The following is a 21,693-nucleotide window of genomic DNA, read 5'->3' on the forward strand; positions in this document are numbered from 1 at the left end:
TGAATTTAGTTGCTTTTAAACTCTTTTCATTTTTTCAGCTTTTTTTACACCAACAATTGAACCTCACATTACTTTGTCAATTACATTTGATTATGTGCAATTAACTGATCATCTTTGGTTTTGTCTTGGTTCACTTTCCTATTCACTTAATCTGTCAATCCTCTTGTTGTTAAAGTTAATACATTAAATGGATCGTAAAATGACATGATTTGATTTTATAAGCTACTGATTGTTGTACTTACAATCCATTAATTTAATGAAAAGGTTAATAATACTGATTGTTGTGTTGGGATAATTTCACAATGATTATCACTTTGAAACATTACCATGAATTTGAATGCTAATTGCATGGAAATGTTTACTTTTTATTTTAACCAGATTTTTCATTTTGTGAATCTCAGTTGTAAATTGTAAATATTTGAACACAATTTGGTGCTAATAAGCGAGTCATTATTAGCATTGAAGGTGATTACAATGATTGATAATGATTGTTTGATGATAAATTGTTTTCAACGGACAATCCAAATAAACCCATTTTTTGCCTTTGCTTTTGATGAAAAACCTTTGACAAAAAAAGGAGAAGCAAGTAAACATTGAAAGATGAGAAAAGCAGAAGTGATGATGAAAATGATTGAAATTGTTTAAAATAATTGGCACATTGACTCTTGACAAGGATGAAAATGACGATGGTTAAGATGATAAGATGAAGTGGATGATAAAAAGTGAGGTCTCTTCACTCTTTGGATGAGGAGCTAAAAAGTCTTGGCATATGGACATGAAAAAGCTTTGATATCATCAATCATATTGGTGATTGGGTCACAAGTAACACACACAAAGATACAACCAGAAAAAAACACACAAAATGTCTAATACACTTTCAACTAATTGAGATGAATTTGTTCATTGATGGTTCCTATTTCACGATGATGATTATGATAATAATACTTTGCTTTTATCATTACAGTACCATATTCAGCCACTCCGTCTATCAAATCAATATTTCCTAGTGAAGGATGGACAAATGGAGGAAGTCAAGTTGTCATAATTGGTGATAATTTTTTTGAAGGTTTACAAGCAGTTTTTGGTACAACATTGGTTTGGACAGAGGTTAGTTGCTTTTACAATTACTTTGGGCTTCCATTGATTAACCTTAATTTATAAACCCAAATCTTGAGCTAAACCTTGTTTGAACAATTGGATCAAAAATGTAACCTTAAAACCAGATTCTAATCAAGATTTCTGGTAATTTTTGGAAAACCTAAAATCTAAAGCTTTTTGATTTTCTGGTCATTCCAATGGCTTTATATTCAAGTTGATTTTTGGGTTTGATTAGCGCAATCATTTGGCAGAATTACGTTTCCAAGAAAACATTCAGAATTGATATTTCTTTTGATAATTAACTGAATGTTTACTTGAATATCAACTTAATTTAATGCCAACCTGTGATGATCTTTTAACACGCATCTCGATTAATCAAACCATTGATTTCAAATCAAATGTTACCAATTGTTTAAACAAAAGGTTTATTTGAAGAATCATTTTTACTCATTGTTTTTCAACCTGAATTGACTGATTATTGATATCAACTAATGATTCCTTTTCTCGTCTTTTCCAGTTAATTACATCTCATGCAATCAAAGTGCAAGTCCCTCCAAGACACATTCCCGGAGTTGTCGAGGTAACATTATCATTCAAATCGAAGCAATTCTGTAAAGGTGCTCCAGGTAAATTTACATACATATGTAAGTACATTTTCATTTCTTTCAACCCTTAATTGTTGTCCTTAACTTAAGCAATATATTTTTGCAATTAAATTCCTATTTTACAACCTCTAAATCCAAATCTAACCATTTAACAATTGAAAGCAAATGTTATCCTTTATCTGTATCTAATCATTTCAGCTTTAAATCTCATTGTTTTTATTTCTCATCTGAAACAACCTTTTATTTGCTTGATTACATTATGATAATCATTCCTTTCATCGCTAAATCATTCAATTGAATCCTTTCTTAGTTGAGATTAAATTTTCTACAAGATTTAACATGATAATGATTGATGAATTATATCTTAACATATTGAACTTTTCACTCGACTTGAGCTAATTATTTAGATAATAAAATGATGTAAATACATGTGATGATATTACCATTTTAATCATTCAATGAAAGGAAACAAGTTCTTAAGAGATGTTTTACATGATAATTATCAGGCAATTAACGATTAATTGATAGATGAATGCTTCTTTTGTTGTTGCACTTGAATATCTTACAATAACTTGAAAGTTCATTAAAGATAATTTTGATTTTGATGAAGATAATGTTACCTTTGAAGGAATAGATGAAAATGAAGAGATTGTTGATACAAAAAGTTGAATCTGAATCAATCTGAATAAGTCTTTCAATATTAACATTGGAAGTCATTTTGACAAAAAAAACACTTTTATTTTGTATATTATTAAAGCTGTTTTTTGCCTCGACTATTGTTGCTGTTATTTTGATTTTATTTTGAGCTCTTTTTGTATTGCTCTTGTTATTTGATAACAATTTGATAACAAGAAAAAGCAATGAACAAAAATCAGCAGGAAAACATTGAAATGAGTAACTCAATCACCTTGAATGTGATTTGCCTCTAAGTTTGAATTCACTCCTCATCTTCACAACCATATCTTCATCTTTATTATTCATCTTATTCATTGTTTCCTTCATTTCATTATAAATTGACTTGCTTTTTTTGCCTTTCAACATTTTATTTGTTTGTAAAGATGATTATTTAAAGGTAAAATTGATCTAAATAATGCTTTCTTTTTTGGACTTTGAGTTTACTTTTCAAATGAAATGACTATTTGTTGTTTAATGCTTAAAGCTTGCTTAAAACCATTTCATTTGATTCTTTATTAACTTGTATTAAATTGTAATCTTGATTTGATCAGATATACATTTATCCATTTATTTATTCAATTTCTGATTGAAAATTTAATTTCTCTTCCCTTTTCATCGCCATTCCCATTTTTCATTGAACAACCGAGTCAAACAAAAAGTACAAACATTTGTATCCTTTTGTTGTTGCTGTTATTCAATCCCTTTAGGGATTTATTATTTGGATTATTTTAAATGCAAAAATATTGTTGCAATTTGAATTGCTTTCAATCTTCTTGGACAACTTGCACCAATTATTCATTAATGATAATTAATATATTTGTTTCTTTGTATTGCAGCAATTAATGAACCTACAATAGACCAAGGATTTCAAAGGCTAGCAAAACTGGTTCCAAGACATCCAGGAGATCTTGACAAATTGCCAAAGGTAACAAATTTATGAGATAAATGATTTCAAGTCAATGTTTCAAGTTAAATGTGGTTTGAAATATCAACTTGAAATATCTTTCATTTTTACTAATGTTCATTTTTTGTCTTTATTTTGCTTGTTACAGGAAATTATATTGAGAAGAGCCGCAGACTTGGCTGAAGTGTTTTATAGTATGCCTCGGAATACCTCACAATTATCATCTCTTCCAGGCCCTCGGTCACCGGCAAGTGCATTGAATAATGCCGCTGCTGCTGCTGCAATGTCCGCTGCTGGTTTCAATGTAGCCTATTCAGCAGTGGAATACAGTCGGGCACAAAATAATAGCGTTTCACCTAGTCGAGGTTATGCCTCCAATGCATCTACACCTCAATCCAATAGTGGAGGCAGCTCTTATGGAGGCGGTGGCAGTGGAGGTGGCACTGGTGGAGGTGGAAACTCAGTTAATGGAAGCTATGGAAGTCCTGGTACAGTTGTTAATCCCACCGTACCTGGTTCACTATTTGGTTGGCCTGGTTTCTGAGTTGATCCATTTTTGCGCTTTCACTCTTAAAATTACTATTGACCTTTGCCATCATTTATCATCATTTCTCATCATCATTCTCACCACAAATTCATAAAAACAACAAAAATCATCATAAAAAAACCGCAAACATCTTCATCTTTCGTTTTCTCTAATCTTTAGTTTTCCATTTTTTCCTCCTGTTTACCCTTCCCTTATTTAATCATTATCTTCTCTCTTCTTTCGTCTTTATATTTTGCACTTTTTTTGTCCAAAACAAACAAAAATTTTCAAAGGTTGTAATGTATACATAATCCATTATCCATTATCAATTCACTTTAACGATTGAATTTATCTCCAACATCCTTGTTCCTACTCCTTTCCCTGAATCCTTTTCCAAACTCTCAACATAATTCTGCTCTCAAATCATTAAATCATTAAAACAAAAGAGACTCCAAGTCTCACGGGACAAAACAAATAAGTCTTATTCACTTTGAATGAAAACGAGTGAAAAACATGTCAGTCAATGATGAAAGTGCCAAGAAACGCCATGAAAATGCAATGAACTCAACTCGCGAATTATTGTTACATAAATTAATTAAAACATCCCTTGGCAGGTTAGATTATCCTGGAAAAAGCCTTTACCTTAAAAAAAGCTTCAAACTGTCAACGTAACATTTAGCCAAGCACAAACAAAACCATCTCACAATAAACTTGAGATGATTTAACAAATTATCTTACCAATTATCAATGTCAATCTGATATAAAAATTATGTTCAAATTTTAAGTTTCCATTGTAGTTAATTACAATCATATGAAACCTTTTCTTATGTTGATTAATTTTTGCGGAATAAACAAGTTTTTACTCATCACAATGATCATCTCATTCATCTTTTAACAAGTTACAGTTGAAAGTTTCCTCTCGAGCTTTAATTAAAGTTAGTTATTGTCTTAATTAATGAGAAGAAACCTTTTTTTTCTTGAATCTTGTTTCCAAAGTTCATCTTAATCACAATACCAATGTTGATGGGAAACAGAGTTGACAAGAATAATTAATTTTTATCATGCAATAATTCATTATCAAGATGGCAAGCCAACAATTGAAAGCTGGAAAAATGAAGATGAAAAAATAAGGTAAATAAGAAGGGTTAATCTTATAAATAAACTTACCATTTATCATGGATCCAGGGAAACGGTTGAAAAAAAAGGTTGAAACCATTTATCATTGACAAAAGTTTCAAGTCAATTTTGCCTTTTCCAGATTCAATTGAAGGCAAACAACAATGATTATTGAAATGAATGAACATTTTTAAGAAAAGGCTTTTGGGTTGAAGATAGCAAAAAAGGCCTAAAAATATTGAACCATTAACATTGAATTATCATTTATTGCTGTCAATTGTGAATCTCTCATCATTAGTATTGATTCCTTACTTACTCATTTGATTGTCTTTCCCCTGAGCTCATGATTTAACCTTTTCAATGTATCTTTTCATTCTCAACTCTTTTACCAATCCCAATTATCTCTATCTTCGTATTCCCAAATCAACATTGGACAATCTAAATGCTTACATACAATTGTCCAATCTTATATTACAGTGATATCAGGCAACAAATACATAATCAAGTTGATCATTGACTGTAAGACTGAATACATCAAACAATGTCAAATGACAATTTTAACTCTTTTTGTATTTTTCAACTTAATTTTCAACCTTTAACCAACAGCAAACATTCATTAAATGAGTAAAAACTAGATCAAGATAAATCCGCTTAAATGTTGTTATAACAATTGTATATTTAGATGGGTAACATTATTATTTAACTGTCAGTCAGGAGAAACCCTTTTACTACTGGAATAATGAGCGACTTACCTTTTATCAACATTTTTCTTGCTCTTTTTCAACATTTTTTATTCTTCGGTTTCTATTATCATCATTATTATGATACTAAGAACTTGTTACTGTTACCAAATCATTTTATCATATCAAGACAACTATGATAGGATGTAAATTTGAATTTAAAGGCAATATTATGAAAAACCTTCTAATCGCAATTCCCAGGCGAGATTTAGTTGACAATTCAAGAATCTAATATATCAAATAACCCTTAATAAACTGAATAAAGTTTCAACATAATCATGTTCATCAAAACAAATCATCTTAACAATCATAACAATCAACCTTAAAATTTCAATTCATCTTCGGGAAAGTCTTTGAAATCTTCTTCTTCTTCTTCTTCTTCAACATTTTACTAGACTTTTGTTTTTACTGAAAGTAAACTGTTTTTAACCAATTAATTATAGTTTATTGATTGACATTTTCCTGACAATTAAAAATTAACCAATTTCAGTTGATGACAATTGATGAAAGATGTAAAATTGATGGCACAGTGATTGACATTGTTAATTGAGATGCTTTTTAAGTTTCCTTTTCATTTCCCATTTAGATTGACTTTTTGGGTTTTCAGTTTATTTTCAATGTTAAAACTGAAAATGCAAACATTAACCTTTAATTAACTATTATTGTTAATAGTTTAAATATAAAATTTTATCTCTAATCTACTTTTGTGTTAATCAATCTTTATTATATCATACAAAGTAATGTTTACTTTGACCTTAACCTAAACTCATTTTGCTGAGGCAAATGGTAACAACTTTTTACATGGTAATTAATCACAATTAAGTTGATCTTCATAATCAATAAGCTGACAATTAAGTTGCAACTTTAGAGGGTTACAAAAAAGGTGTACATTTGAGTTTATCTGATAATGTGTAACAAAAAAAGGTATTAAACTCGTTATAAAAGCAGGAATAATAAATGGTTATGGAATCAAATTCATTTCCATGATTATAGACGTTCTCTTTGTGTTGAGTGGAAATGCCATGAAAGGTTAAGGATGAATAAGGTATTCTCAATGAATATTACCATTGAATTTGTATTGTTAATGGGAACATAATCTGTTAGAGAATTTAACTTTGAGTTCATCTGAAGGCCTGAAGCAATAATGAATAGTGAACAATTTGAGAAAAGATTAAACCATAACCATTATGTATTATTGATTTACAATTACAGGTTGATCAATAATTGAGGAGAGAAACGTTAATTAGGAAGTAAATAGTTGAATCTTTTCTTAATGTTGTGATGTAATAAAAAAAAGGTGAATTAGGAAATGATGAGGATGGAAGGAGTTCAGGGTTATTTGCTCGTTTAGTGATGGACATCTTTGAATATCAGGTAAAGTCGAGAAGGCCAAATCAGTTAAGGGAAAGGAAACGGAAAAATGAGAAGATAATGATGTTGATGAAGAAGTCAATGGATATGGTCCATTCAATTAAGAGATACGTTTTTTCATCTCTTATTGTTTGGCTAACAGATTTCTCATGGGATCTTCATTTGGAACTATTCTGAGTAAGATGGAGGGAACGAGGATTCTTCCAATGTTACTGCAAGGTAAAATGTTGATAGTAAGATGAAGATGATGTTGATGGTGATGGTGAAGAAGAAGAATGAACGTAGGTAATAAAATGAAAAACGAATGTCTTTTCTTTCTCTTTTTTCCTTCTTCCATTTGTTTGACTTTATTTCATTCCGTCATTTGTTTGGGTTTTCCAGTTCTACATCTTATTCCTTTATCCATTCTGTATCTATTATCCTAATTGAGCCATATTTGTTGGAAATACCAATCATCTGAAAGTAGAAATGAAGTCAAATTAAAATTATATTAATCATTGTTTTGTTTTTTCTTTTGGATGAAAAGCTAATTAATAATATTTGAGATTGAATAAAAGATGGAAATAAAGGAATGAAGCAGAGAAACGAAAATCACCATAAAAAGAGAGTAAAATTAAGGGAATGAAGCTAGTGACCATTGGTCACAATCTAATGTATCCCATCGGAAATATTAGTCTCTATCATGAGTAAACCAGTAGTGGTCATCATCATCATACTCTTTTTTTTCATTCACAACTTGGATCTTTCTTTCATCTTCATTTTCTTCTTCTATTGGAAGCACAAAAAAAGGCCAAAAGTGTTATTTTTATAATACCCTCGAGTATCAATGGAAAGTATACTGTTCAACAATGATAACAGTAAAGGTAACAATAATAATCATGAGGAGAGCAAAGAAGAAGAAAAAAAGATGAAATAATTTTACCAATTGACGATGTGACTGAAGGGTATTGAAGCCTTTCGTTTGCTCCCTCTCATCGTCTCTCATTACCATTATGCCTGGAAGAGAGACAAGAAAATATTAAAAATAATAGATAAACATGATTGTTTATTCAACATCTTTTCATTTCAACAATTTCAATCTTACACTTTTCACTAAATCTACATATTTCAATATGCACCCCATCATTATCATGAAATTAATGTTTATTTTTATGCATTCAATGAAGATTTCTTGACAATAATAGATTAAACATCGAGTAATATGTGAAAAGCTGAAAAATCATACCTAGGATTTTAACTTTAAGAGTAGCAGAACGGTTTCCAAATATTTGGTCAGTAGACAAATGCTAGCCATAAAATGTAAGCTTAAAGTTGGTAATCTGAGTCCCTGATTAACCAAAAGCTAGCCAATAGTTCCAAAGAAGGTCCATGAAATTAACCCTGGTTAACAGCAAACAAAAAATCAATGATCGAGAACAAAGCCGAGGAACAATTACAATATTATATGGAAACAGTACTTACTCAAACTGAAGTGCCAGATTAGATGCATGTAATAATTGGATGAATAGGCTCAAGTCACAATAAAATACTGAAACATATCAATAACTAAACTAATCAACAAGACAAACAATTAAATTTAGCTTTCAAAGATTCAATGATTAAAGCAGTAAAGTAGCGACGCCAAATTAAATGGAGGGAAAAGATTTTCGGTTAATCAACTGGCGCGCATTATAAAGGATTGTATATGTACTTAAAGCAAAAAACAAATAAGTGAAAGTAAAAATTGATTGGATACAATTTAATGATAATAGAGAATTTGTTATTGAACTTTTCTTCCCATGAATAGATGAAAGTGAAAGATGTACCTATACATCGTTTATCATCATTTACTAGTTCTTTGAATCTTTCTTTCGTAGTAAAGGGATGATGATGAAGATGAGAAGAGAAAAAAGAAGAAGAAGAAGAAAGGAGAGAAAATATTCATCAGAAAAAAAGTCACTTTTTCTTTGCTTCTCTCAAAACTCATCTGATGAACGTTCAGGTCCATTATGGAGTAAGAAGATGATGATAAAGATGATGAAGATGAAAGTGAAAGTAACATTTCAAATGGATGATGGATGGACCATTTTATGATGAGTTGAGTTTTTACATAAACCCCATTTTGAGATGAACAAGAAGCTGAAAGATGAAACAAAAAACAAACCTATTTAATCTTGAAATACTTTCTCTCTCTCTCTTCATCATCATCACCAACATCTTCCTCATCATCTTCATCGTCGTCATCATCATCTTTTGCTTCTTCCTCGATCCGTAACGAGAAGTGCAATGTTTTTCCCTGAAGACATGGAAAGGGAAATGATAAATTACTCTTCTTTTCTGTGTCATCCTCATCTTCATCATCAACATCATCATCATCACTTTTCTCAATCATTCTTGGACCTTTTTTCAGCTCACAATTTTCCTCTTTCATTCTTCTTCATCTTCCTTTTCATCCTTTTCTTCACATTTATACAATTTACACTGACTTATGATTCTATTCATCTATCAGAATGTATATTTATATAGATTTACTTCGTATTTAGTTCAACTTTAACACCCATCATCATCATCATCATCATCATCATATTCACTTTTATTTCTTCATTTTCATCTTTCCATTCTTTCAACTTATTCCTCTCTTGTGAATATTAACATGATGATGAATTAATTTTAACCAATTCATTTGATAACAATCATTCTGCTTCATCATCACCATGAATCCTTGCTCGATCAATTTAATCGATCATCATAATAACTTTACTTATTAACATTACCATTATGATAGATCAATCAACACACAAACTCAATATTTAACAGTTGAAATTTAGACACTTCATTGGGATACATTTTAATTGCTAAAGATTATTAAAAATGGTAAACAGCTTGAAAGGTTAAATGGTACTAATGTCAACTGTTATTAATGTTGTATTCAAAGTTCAATGTGATATAAACAAAAGTGCCATCCTTTGCTTGTTATTTGAATACATTTTTAAACTTAGATTGATGTTGATGATGATGATACTTTCAGTAAGAAAAGGTGAGAAAATTTTTGCTTATCTGTTTTGTTTCCTTCACCTTTTCGCCTTCTCTTCAAGTCTCTTCAAGTTTATTACATAAAATATAATATTTTTCAACTGTGCTGATGGCAAATTCACTTTCTATCAATGAAATTGAACTTCACCTCTTTTTTTCTATCTCCATACTCATCCTTTTCTCATCATCTTTAGCTACTGGTTCAGGCTCACTGAAGTCTTTGCTTTTTTTATTGAAGATGTCCCAAGCGTGCCATTTGAAAAATGCTGTGTAAAATAAAAATACACTGAGACAGAGGAAAGGAAAAGATAACCTTCTAATGGTGCAAAAGAGCAAAATTTGTTCCTATCATTTCCCAATGGGATTTTTTGCTTCTTCTGCATACATCTACGTTTATACGTTATGTGAGTATTTTTTGTTCATGGCTTTTAGCATAAAATGGATTCTTAGAGTGTGAAAATGATCATCTTCTCAGGAGCAAGCATCAATATCAACACAATGCAAAAAAACTGAACAATGAATAAAAAAATGAACTTTAAGGAGTTGAAGGCTCATATCGTCAGGAATACTCATAGTTTGAGACACCTTTGAATAATATATTTAACATTCAGTTTTGTTTTTACTTACATCGTTGGTAGAAATGTTTTTAATTGTTTGTTAAATTATTGAAGTATTGAATTATTAAAATTATTGTTGATTAACTTTTCTTTTTCGTTTTGCTTGAATTGAAATATGAAATCAAGTGAATAGGTCAGCTAACGACACCTATTGTTCAAATTCTCAAATACTTTGATCAAACATACAGATGTGAAAACTTTGTTAAACTTACGGGTGACTTATTGTTACACAAATGAAACCAGTTTTTGGTTCGATTTATGGTTGCAATCATAAAATTCTTGGCGATATTTTAGAATAACATAATTGACTTAGGCCTTAATAACTTTTATGACGCACTTAATCAAGCAGAATTATAGGTCATTCAAAATTAATGGAATTGAAAGTTACAAAAGTAAAGTAAAAAGTCCTAATCTATTTACAATTACAGTTAAATTATTTTTATGATATAGGTAAATTTTCTGCATGCAAACAAAGAGTTTGAAAGACTATTAAATAGGTGTGCTAATTAGTTATGTTAAAGTATTTCATCTCAAATCATCAAGAAAATCAGTTTCAATCAAGCTTTAATTTCAGGTTAAGCGGTTTTCAATAAAGGTTGCTAATTGATTCAAAAAGTTTTGAAATCTTCATCTAACTCTAAAAAATTGAGAATTCAAAATGAAACAGTTATTTAGACTGTCAAAATTTAGAAAGGTTCAATATTAAAGGTCAAATAATGATAAACAATTTTAATTACAATTCTTATTACAACTAAAGTGCTTTTATGTTAAGCAGCAACAATAAGTAAAAATTACTTTGTTCTCAGGATAATTAACATTCCAGACAAATGTTATTACAAGATTTTTTAGACAAGTCATAGATATTGGAAATAGCTATCAACATTAGTTATTTAATCACTCTACATGAATTAAGAGTTATCAAACCTTTCCCATGGAACTTAATACATTAAAATCATCAAACACATCAATTTAGATAACTAAATAAATAAACATTCAGCACTAAGAAATCAAGTAAAGAAAACTCATTTAACAATTTGCAATCATTAATGAACAATCAGTTGCTAATACTACTTTTACAGTAATATAAAGTTATTTCATTTATGTTTTTTGATATTTCTTCGTACCTCCAGCTAATGCTTGATAGAGACATACATTTTATTAATTTACTTACGTTTTTACTTTAAGTTACTTTTGCAATAACTGTCATAATGAGTGCAAATAATGAAAAATCTGAAAAGGTAATACCAATCAGAGATTTGTGCCAAGTGTCAATGGATTTTAATATTGATTCAGTGCCATTACCAGTTAAAATTATGCGTTTTGTTGGTCCTCCATCGATGAATGTTAATGATTGGCTTTATGATTTCGAGACGGCAACAGCGCAAGCAAATTGGGATGACAATCGACGATTTGAAAGGATTCCACTCTTTTTTGATGAAAAAGTAAAAAGTTGGTATCAATATGTTCGCAGTGATGTGTCAAATTTTCCTCGTAATTGGGAAGATTTTAAGAGTCTCTTCATTGCTTGTTTCCCGCCAGCAAATCATCAAGATTTTTACTCCTTGCTTTACAACACAAAACAAGAGGAAGGAGAAGATGTGGTTGCTTATTGCACTAAAATGTTACATTACAGTGTTAAATGTAACATTCAATTTGAGAAGTTTCTTGAAATTTGCATCAATGGATTGGATATTCACATACAAGCAGAATTACAAAATATCGAAACCATCAAAACTTATCCTGAGTTGATAAAAAATGTTCGCAATGCTGAAAAACAGTATATGTTTCGACGGAATAATGTAAATGCTTGTTATTTGCCTCATTAAAAATTTACCTTTTTGAATTTCCCTCTCAATGTATCCAAGGAGTGAAAGCCGCTTACAATTTTCTCATTTTTATTATCCAGTAGCTGTGTAACTGGTTACTTGAAATGAGCTCACGGTTAATAAATAAAAGAAAAGAAAGTTTAAAAAGCCATAAGAAATGGTTACTTTTGTGCGGTAAATAAACTCGGATCTATTCAACTCGTTTTGATGATTGTTATCAATCTGTCGGTTCATTTTTTGTTCAACTTTAATAAATTGTCTCAATTTTCAATTGAGATGATATGTTATTAAATTGTTTGTTTGAATCTTTGTTATCGTTTGGAATATTTGTTTAATATTTTTCAGGTTATTTGAAGTATCTACACAGGAATACAATGTGAGTGAAAATTACTTTTTTTATATACAGGACTTGCTTGGTTTCTTGGTTTGCTTTTCTTTCACTTTTCTTGTTTTGTTGTTACCTTTGTCTCTTCAATCTATTCTTTTCTTGTTTTTATCTTAGGTATATCAGAAAGGTCAATTGGACTTAATTATTCTTGCTGCTTGGCAAACTAGTTCTTAAAACAAAATTATTTAGGTAAGTTCATTATTTAATTAAACTGTTAAGTTAATCATAAAAAGCGCGGTTTCTCTTTTGTTACTTGATCAATCCGCATGAGAGTATGTAAAGAAACCTGAAACTGGTTAGCAAAAAAAACCTAAACTATAATAAGGATTGTTATGTTTTTATTTTATTTCTTGATATATTTTTATTCAAATCCTTCTCTTATATTGATTCACCTTTAACAGTCATCATTTTTTTGATGATGACAACATCACAAGTTTCACCACCATTAAGGACATTGCCAACCAGCGTTAGCGAGTTTGATAAAAAGCTATTCAAAGAAGCTCAAGAAGTCGCTGAGAAACAATTTTCTACTCATATTTGTACACCATTGAAAGATAAATCGGGAATAATTCTCGATAAGGATAAAGATAAAGACAAAGACAAGGAAAAGAAACTCAATTCAAGTGTTAGCTGTACTCCTGGATTAACCGGTGGATCCCCAACCTCTACCCTTAGATGTCCAGCTGCAATTGAATTTGGAAAATATGAAATTGATACTTGGTACTCATCACCATATCCTCAAGAATATGCTCGACTTCATAAGCTGTTTATTTGTGAATTCTGTTTAAAATACATGAAAAGCAAGCCTATCTTGGAAAGGCATTCTGTAAGTCTATGTTCATTGCCGGTGTTCATTGGCAACCCTAAGAAGATACCTTAGCGTGCTTTCTATGTTCAGTATTGGATTGTGGTATGCAGTGTGATTTATATATCTATTAATAAGGGTCATCAGTTGAAAGAATAATTTTTATATCTTTAAGTGAAGATTTACGACAACAATAGGTACTTCATTGGGTTAGTCGTATATGAACATTGTCAATATCTTCTCTTGAATAGGTTATCATTTTTTCATTGTTTTTGTCATTTGTTTCAGACTAAATGTGTTCTTTTTCAACCTCCTGCAACTGAGATTTATCGTAACAATCATATTATTGATGATGATGATGTCCAATTAAGTGTTTTCGAAGTGGATGGCTTGGTTAGCAAAATATATTGTCAAAATTTATGTCTTCTTGCAAAATTATTTCTCGACCATAAAACTTTATATTATGACGTCGAACCTTTCCTATTTTATGTATTGACTCGAAATGATGAAAAAGGTTAGTTATTAATGATGGAAAGTTTAAATTTCTTCAAGCTAATAATTTTATTAATGTTTTCTTTCTTTTCTTTTTATTGAAAAACTTTAATTTTTTAGGCTGTCATCTTGTTGGGTATTTCAGCAAAGAAAAACATTGTGCGCAAAAATATAATGTTTCTTGTATTATGACACTTCCTATTTATCAAAGACAGGGTTATGGACGATTCCTTATTGAATTCAGTTATCTTCTTTCACGACGTGAAGGTATGGCTGGTACACCAGAAAAGCCTCTTTCTGACCTTGGTAAACTATCATACCAATCGTTCTGGAAGTCAAGTATATTAAAGTTCATTAAAGACAAAGAAACCACCAACATTGAAGAAATTTCCAAAGCAACCGGTATGAATGTGCACGACATTGCATCAACTTTACAAACATTTGATATGATCAGTTATCACGAAGAGGAAGGATCTCCAAAGTATAATATAAAATTGAAAGCAGAAATGCTTGAAAGTTTATCAAGACGTAGACTATGGGTCGAGGAAGACGGCTTACGATGGACACCATTAATAGCACCTAATAGTGTTTGTAGTCAAGAAGGAAGTGCAGGTGAAGAAGATGAACAACCGCACATCCAACTAACCATAGATGAACAAAAAATTAAAAGTGGCCCTATTGGTCCTGCCAAAAATTCGCTTACTCCACTGCCTTCAAATAATGATTCTACTATTTTAACTTCAAAGTCTTCGCGTAAAAAAAGGAGAAGAAAAACCAAGACATGGTAAGAATTTATTTAATCTATCCAGACTTGAACAGCTTGTCATGTTACTTCATCTGTATTTCTAATCAGCTGTTCAATTCAATTCAAGTCAATGAGTCTAGCTTTCTATTTGATGATCATTCTCCTGTCAGTAAACATGATATTGCTTAGTTACTTGATTTAATTGAATGTTCCATTTTGCCTTATTTTGTCTGAACAACAGCTATTTTTAAAAAATATAAATGTTAATCTTTCGTATTTAATTGATCAATTTTATCCGTTGTTTTATCAATTTTGTAACCTTTTCTTTTATGAATTATTCTATTATTTTCTATTAGGTATGATTCTGCAAAAAAGAGAAAACAGAGGTCGGATTTAAAAATTCCACAAGATGAAAACGCTCTCGACGAAGCCATTGATGGCAATTTAAACAATAATGGTGACCTAGATCAAGAAATGGATGAGGATAGGAATGATGACAACACTAGACAATCAATCGTTTGCTCTTCTCGTAACTCACCAGAAGACTTCGGTTCGTCCACGGAAGAGGAAACTGAAAAGGGTGATCTTATTTTCAACAATACCATGACTAGTGAGATCGATGATTCGTTTGTTAAGGGACACTCTGGACCGATCAAGAAAGAGTCTTCTTTATCACCAGCCAAAACTCGAGCACTTGCCAGACTTAACTCTTCAGTTAACATGACCAATCTAAATGGTACAATGAATGAAAGTAAAGATGAAAAAGCATCACCTATCATTAGTGGTAAAATTAATGATGTGAATAAGATAACTGAAGAAACTAAACTCATCAGTATGAAAGATTTCGATGATAGTGATGAAGATAGTAATGACAATAGTAATATTTCCAAATCAATTTCAAAAATTACTAAATCCAACGGACCAGTTGGAATAAAAAAAGAGTCCTCTGATACATTGGAGGACGAGGTTGGTCAACTTTTGCAGGATAAATCTGAGGATGAAGATCTCAATGATTCAACTTCAACAGAGGTTGATATGTGCTAATTTTTTTCCTGTAATTATAGAGAAATAAGAGATTCTGTCAATGTTTATTTATTTTGTGATTAAGACACATGCAGTTTTTTTACTGCTCTACACGAGCTATCTCATTCTTTCTTTCTTTCTATATATAATCTTTCAATCCAACTTTTTCACTTAGCATCCAATGAATACAATAATAAAAACGAAATTATGTTCACTATTAAAAATGTTCAATTTTCATTTTCGCCATTAACATCCAGAAAGGAATGAATTTTTACAATAAATTTCCATAACATTATCCATTTAAAAAACCTTGATGTCAGGTTGAATTCAAATTATTAAAAGATGCGAGATTCAACAAAAAATTATCGAGGAATTTATTACAATCGTTTTGTTGTTGGTTGTCATTTCATACCTTTATAAATTGACTAGATTAATTAATTTATAGTTTAAATATATTAAAATATATTATAGTTTCATAAAAAATTTAAATTTAACAGTCACTTACAAAATATTAAAATTGTTAGTCGAAAAAATCACCTAAAACTAAATCTTCTTCTTCAACTTTAGGTGTCGAATAATTTTTGCGAACATAATCTTTGAGTAAAGGTAAGCAGGGTGGATTCATAGATGAAGGTAATCCGCCGAATGATTTTAAGAAACAATGCACCATGAAGCTGTAGCCATGACATCTTTGAGACACTTTGCTTGATAATTGTGGCCAATCAACTCTGATGTCATAATCGTGTTCTTTAGCATAATAAAATGCTATTGAACGATTGTGAAGTTTACAATACTCGTCTACATAATCAGCAGATATATCAGTAACACCAGGAGACTTTCGTAAATCAATTAGAACCACTTTCGGTAACAATTCCAGCATTTCTGGTATATTTTCATCTTCAATATCAGTGTCATACGAATGTCTTATAGCTAAATGCTTTAGATTAGGACATTTTCTTAAAATCTTTCGTAAAGTTGGCCAATTAACTGCATGAGTGGAAAAACTCTGTGAAAAAGATAAATCTAAGTTTTAAACCATTTTCTAATTGTATTTTTGATATAAATAATTACATTTTCAATAACCAAATCCTCTAAATGATAATTTGTCACTTGTGTGTCAACAAAAAACTCTTCCCCATCGACACAATGGAAAGCGCTTTTCAGCGAAGGACATCGATCCATTAAACTTAACCCCCTGTATGGCTCACTGCTCTCAGATGATTCTGTTCTTATTTCAAGTATTTCTAGTTTTTCGAGTTTAGGTCCATCATAACGTTCACTTGGCTTTGAGAAACCTGCAAAAACAATGGTTCATTACCTTTAAATTAAAACAGAAAATTTTCAATTGAATGACTTACCAGAGCAGCTTGACAGATGTAATCGTTCTAGTCTTGGTAGATATTTTACATATTTTTTAAACTCGTCTAATGTCATATTTGGAATGTAAAGTTGTTTAATTTTGTCTCCAATTACCGTTAAAAAGCCAGGCTCGGTTTCATTCGTAAAAACAACGATTTCACCATCGTTTCTTATTCTTAATCCGTACCTTTCAGTTTGACTTCTCTCCCCGTACTCAAATCTCTTCAAACTAGGCAAAATTAATGAATACCATCGTCGGTTAACTATAAGATAAGAAAGATACAATCACAATCAACAGCTGTTTTAATGTTTAGTTTTAATGTATAGGCTTTTAACTTACCTAGTGAGCACATAATCAAAGTTTGGTTGTCATCGATTTCACGAAATATTCTGAGTAAACAGGAATCATTCAAAGTTTCAATAGACATAATCTAATAAAGTATTTGTAATAATTACAGATATAAAAATATTAAAAACTTGAAGCCTTTGGTAAAATTAGATTATCTCTTTATCACGAGGATGTTCAATGAAATTAATAAACAACTTGACTGGTGATTACAGGCTAGCTAGTTTAGTTAATAATAAAAAAACCGGCTCATGTTATTTAATTTTTTGCTGTGAGAATAGTCAAGAGAAGCTATTCCTACATCTTTTTATTTGGTTACAGCGTAATTTGCAATTGTTGATCCTTGTTTTTATTACCAATTGATCGTTTACTGGAATCAACTGTTATCCGTTTCATTTGATTCATTTGTTTTTAAATATCCCCTGGATCTTCCCACTAAATTTTATCGTTATTACTCATTTGTTGATAAACCTTTTAATTTTTGTGATAAGAGATGCTGCTTTGAATTCAAGCGATCTGTATTTTTCTGCCTGTCAGAAGTAAATAATGTAAATTGCTTAAAAATCTACCAATTATTTCAAATTTCAACTTAAATCGAATGATCATCCCGTCACATCTAAATAAACTTTATTAAACTTCAGATTATTTGGGTGCTCTTACTCTCGATATTCATCTCAACATTGTGATTTTGTGTTTCTCTTTCATGGAGATGAGGTAGAATCTATTTCCATCTGGACTTCAAAGGTATTATTTTCAATGTTTACCAATGTTTTTTTTCTCAATCTCTAAATTTACTTTAATTCTATTTTAAAGGTAATTTCAATCGTCATCCAATCATTTAACTAATTCATTGCAGCTTGTCTTGATTCTTTATTGTTAAAACATAACCAACTGTAAAATATTTTCGCTGTTTCTGTGAACACTGTTTCTACGGACATCAAAATCAGCTGAAGCAGATACAACATAATCCATGACTGTACAGATTTTCCCTTCAATTATGATCTATGAAAGATGAATCTTAATTTTTTCAAGAGAAAAGGTTAGTTATACTCATTAATTGACACTTGCAATAAACATGAAAATGTGATGATTTAGAAAGATCAACTAATTTGATTCTGTTAAAGCACCATGCCAATATTAATATTTACTCACTTCACATTCGATCTATTTTTTTCTGATTCAAGTATAGCCTAGTTTTTTCTGTATGTTAACAATCAAGAGTTTGAGTTGTCGGGAAGTTTATTTTATTCAATCTTAGCAACCTTATCAATAACTATTGAGTAATCGATGTTCCTCGTAACACATTGAACTGTGGATAGTTCCCTTGATTCTTTCTATCTATACCATTGTTATTTTATTTCAATTATAATTGTAAATGTTTTCTTTATCATTTTATTCCTATTTTGCTACAGCTAATAAAAACCGAGAGAATGGAATCAATGCAATACTCTCAATGGGGAATGAAATTATTCATACATCAAATGAGCCATCAATTGATAGGATTCTTGATGTCACTAAATCCCCTTCATCGACACGTAATAACAGCCTCTCTAGCATTGCTCTCCGAGCTAGCCTTAATTCACCTGGTTTATCATCTCATCGTAACCTCAATCGCAGTCATCAGATGCATATCGCTGAAGCCATATATGATGAAAAGAAACCACTAGAAACTCGCTCACGGTTGTCTCCTACCTTAATTGAAATTCTCAAGGACCATGAAAGTCTTTCATACTTTGTTCAATTCATGGAATCTCGTGGATCAACATCTAAACAATTAATTCGTCTTTGGATACAACTGGAATGTTTCCAGAGATTCTCCAAGGAATTTACACCGTCAGAGATTGATTTTAAAATTGATGCTGAAGGAATATGGGAAAAATTTCTTAGTGACGATAAATACAAGCAACTAGGTATTCCAGAATCTTGCGTGAAAACTATAAAATCCAGGTTAACAGACAGCTCCTCGTCAGTTGGAGGAGACTTATTCAAAGATTTGGCTGAATGGATAGTGAATAACTTGTCTGCTAATTACTTCAACCAGTATTGCAAAAGCTATTACTTCTGTAAATATCAAGTTTCAGTTTTAACCAGTGGCCATTTGAGGTTGGCTGATATTCTTTACAATGATTCAACATTATTTTATTTTATGGAATTCATGGAGCATGAATCAATGAACCACTACATTGATTTTATGGTGATGGCTGAAAATGTTCGCAAAACTGATTGTACAAAGGATGATCTGTTAATCTTGTACCAAAGATTTTTTGTACCCGATTCACCAAGCTATCTGGAGTTGAGTGAGAAAATTAAGTGCCAAACAGAAGAAGCGGTTAATCGTGGCGATAAACATTGTTTTGATAAGACCATTTCTATTTTGATGCAATATTTCGAGGAAACATATTTTCAACAATTTCTTTCAAGTCAAACCTTCTTTTCTTTCCTTGATGAAGCAATCAAAGCGTTACAAATTAACAGTGAGTCCATACCTGCATCAAGAAATCGCCGAGATAGTGGAAGTAGTGATCGCTCAGGCCATTTCACATCTCAACCAAGTTTATCCTCATCTTCATTATCCGTGGCCAATTTCGGTCGTGATTTGTGTAATAAGGCAAGCCTGTCAAATTTGGACGATTATGATTCTATCTGGAGAAGAGATTATGCAACAGATTTGCAAATGGTTACTGTTGACCGATATGGGAAAGTAATCTCACATTTTCAACCCGAACCTAATCGAAAGTCAAATGGCTTAAGCTTATCAAGAGCAGTTAAAATGTTCAGACAAAATTCAATGGAAGAAAAGGAAAAAGAAGAGTTAGCATATAAAGTTGCCCAGATGATTATTGATGATGTTTTTAGTGTAACGCAAGCTTCCAGCTCCTGAGGAATCAAGAAATGTGACAGAAATATTTTATCAATAACCAATTCAAAAAAGATTATCATTGTTTTTTATGCTTTTCAAAAATAATATCAAGACATAATTCAAATTTGTCAGAAGAGTTTGATTGTATTTTCAAAAGACTGCTAGTGGAAATATAGTTTTCATTTCTATCCATGACTATGCTTACAAACGATGTAATTTGCAATCAAAATCAATTGTCTTCAGACTGAAATTTTTGCAGATCAATCACCTATACCATGGCAAGAATATCTTTGAATGTTACCTCGATGGATGAAAATCCGAAACTTTACTGATAACTCCCGGTGAAAGATCTTGGTTGATTTGAATGCCTGTTTTGCCGAGTATAAAGACTGCTGTTGATCAATGCTCCCGAATATACAATTAAATTGATATTCATTCAATCAAAAGCAACGTCATGAAAGTTCACAGACATGATACAAGATAAAAGAAAAGGATGAAATATTTTCCAAGGAAAAATTGCTTAACTAAAGATTGGTTCGCAAAAGCAAAGAGCTTTATGAAAAGGGGGAACATTTGATTCAGTGTTTAGCCGATCCTTTCTTTAAAATATACTTTCACTTCTCCACTCTACTATAAAACTTGGATACAATTGGATTATATTGTAAACCTTTCAGGCCATGATTTCCGTTTGCAGGAATAAGCAATCAAAAAGCAATCAATATCGTCACTGTTGTTTATATATTTGATAAATTTCACTCTATAATTAGATGAATGACAAAAAAATTAGCATAAAATTACAGGAATTGTTTCATGTACTCAAACTCTTAAGCATGGTGCTTGTTTACCTTCACACCTGATCAATCCCCGAACATGTTTGGATTGCAATAACCTTAATCATCAGCATGCTGTGGAATCGCTTCTAATCCATCGATTTTGCATTGACAATATTAATGATCATTTTCATGTTAATTATTCAGTATTTTTAACCCATGTCAATAAGATGTCTATTTTCACTATAACATACCAAGCTAGATAAATATTAAAAATGTACAATGTTAAAAATTGATAATGTCTTACCATAAATGCATTTAACTGTATAATGGAGTTCATCGTTTGATTAAATTCTCTAATTAAATCCATACTCATAAAAAGTTCAAGTTGATTTACGTTTGATTTAGTTTTTAA

At 30.8% G+C, this 21,693-nt stretch overlaps 4 protein-coding genes and 1 long non-coding RNA gene across 7 annotated transcripts in view; 3 read left to right on the forward strand and 2 right to left on the reverse strand.

The window, feature by feature from the left end:
* The window catches only part of kn (EBF transcription factor knot), a 29,909-nt gene extending 25,626 nt beyond the window's left edge, over nt 1–4,283 (forward strand). The window contains exons 7-10 of the mRNA XM_015934032.3: nt 965–1,107; nt 1,616–1,742; nt 3,215–3,303; nt 3,431–4,283. Coding sequence (XP_015789518.1) covers nt 965–1,107; nt 1,616–1,742; nt 3,215–3,303; nt 3,431–3,826 — 755 coding nt within the window. The 3' untranslated portion in view covers nt 3,827–4,283. The remainder of the gene's footprint in view (nt 1–964; nt 1,108–1,615; nt 1,743–3,214; nt 3,304–3,430) is intronic.
* Nucleotides 4,284–6,363: 2,080 nt separating this feature from the next.
* Nucleotides 6,364–8,724, reverse strand: LOC107359982 (uncharacterized). The gene is made up of 4 exons (XR_001568203.3): nt 8,497–8,724; nt 8,261–8,415; nt 7,958–8,031; nt 6,364–7,491 (listed from the first exon to the last, which is right to left on the reverse strand). It is a non-coding gene; the product is annotated as an uncharacterized LOC107359982 (long non-coding RNA).
* A 4,000-nt stretch (nt 8,725–12,724) lies between these two features.
* Nucleotides 12,725–16,167, forward strand: LOC107369030 (uncharacterized). The gene is made up of 6 exons (XM_015936952.3): nt 12,725–12,866; nt 12,993–13,067; nt 13,280–13,704; nt 13,972–14,197; nt 14,296–14,959; nt 15,277–16,167. Exons 3-6 carry the CDS (start codon nt 13,294–13,296, stop codon nt 15,962–15,964), a joined length of 1,989 nt encoding a protein of 662 aa, XP_015792438.1. The 5' UTR covers nt 12,725–12,866; nt 12,993–13,067; nt 13,280–13,293; the 3' UTR covers nt 15,965–16,167.
* Nucleotides 16,154–17,857, reverse strand: LOC107367554 (uncharacterized). The gene is made up of 4 exons (XM_015935268.3): nt 17,643–17,857; nt 17,302–17,565; nt 17,015–17,238; nt 16,154–16,949 (listed from the first exon to the last, which is right to left on the reverse strand). The coding sequence occupies exons 1-4, from the start codon at nt 17,728–17,730 to the stop codon at nt 16,464–16,466; spliced, it is 1,062 nt and encodes a 353-aa protein (XP_015790754.2). The 5' UTR covers nt 17,731–17,857; the 3' UTR covers nt 16,154–16,463.
* A 155-nt stretch (nt 17,858–18,012) lies between these two features.
* Nucleotides 18,013–21,659, forward strand: pkaap (A-kinase anchoring protein pkaap). 3 transcript variants are annotated; one of them, XM_015935245.3, is made up of 3 exons: nt 18,013–18,392; nt 18,462–18,687; nt 19,061–21,659. In XM_015935245.3, the coding sequence occupies exons 2-3, from the start codon at nt 18,660–18,662 to the stop codon at nt 20,527–20,529; spliced, it is 1,497 nt and encodes a 498-aa protein (XP_015790731.2). In that variant the 5' UTR covers nt 18,013–18,392; nt 18,462–18,659; the 3' UTR covers nt 20,530–21,659. The 3 variants fall into 3 exon arrangements, with proteins under 3 accessions (XP_015790731.2, XP_015790735.2, XP_015790743.2); XM_015935249.3 differs by having other exon boundaries at nt 18,505–18,687; XM_015935257.3 differs by having other exon boundaries at nt 18,596–18,687.
* The last annotated feature ends 34 nt before the right edge of the window (nt 21,660–21,693 follow it).

The sequence above is a fragment of the Tetranychus urticae genome, chromosome 1 (genome assembly GCF_039701765.1).
Source record: "Tetranychus urticae isolate SD_2017Ah chromosome 1, NJAU_TeUrti_SD_1.0, whole genome shotgun sequence".
NCBI lineage: Eukaryota > Metazoa > Arthropoda > Arachnida > Trombidiformes > Tetranychidae > Tetranychus > Tetranychus urticae.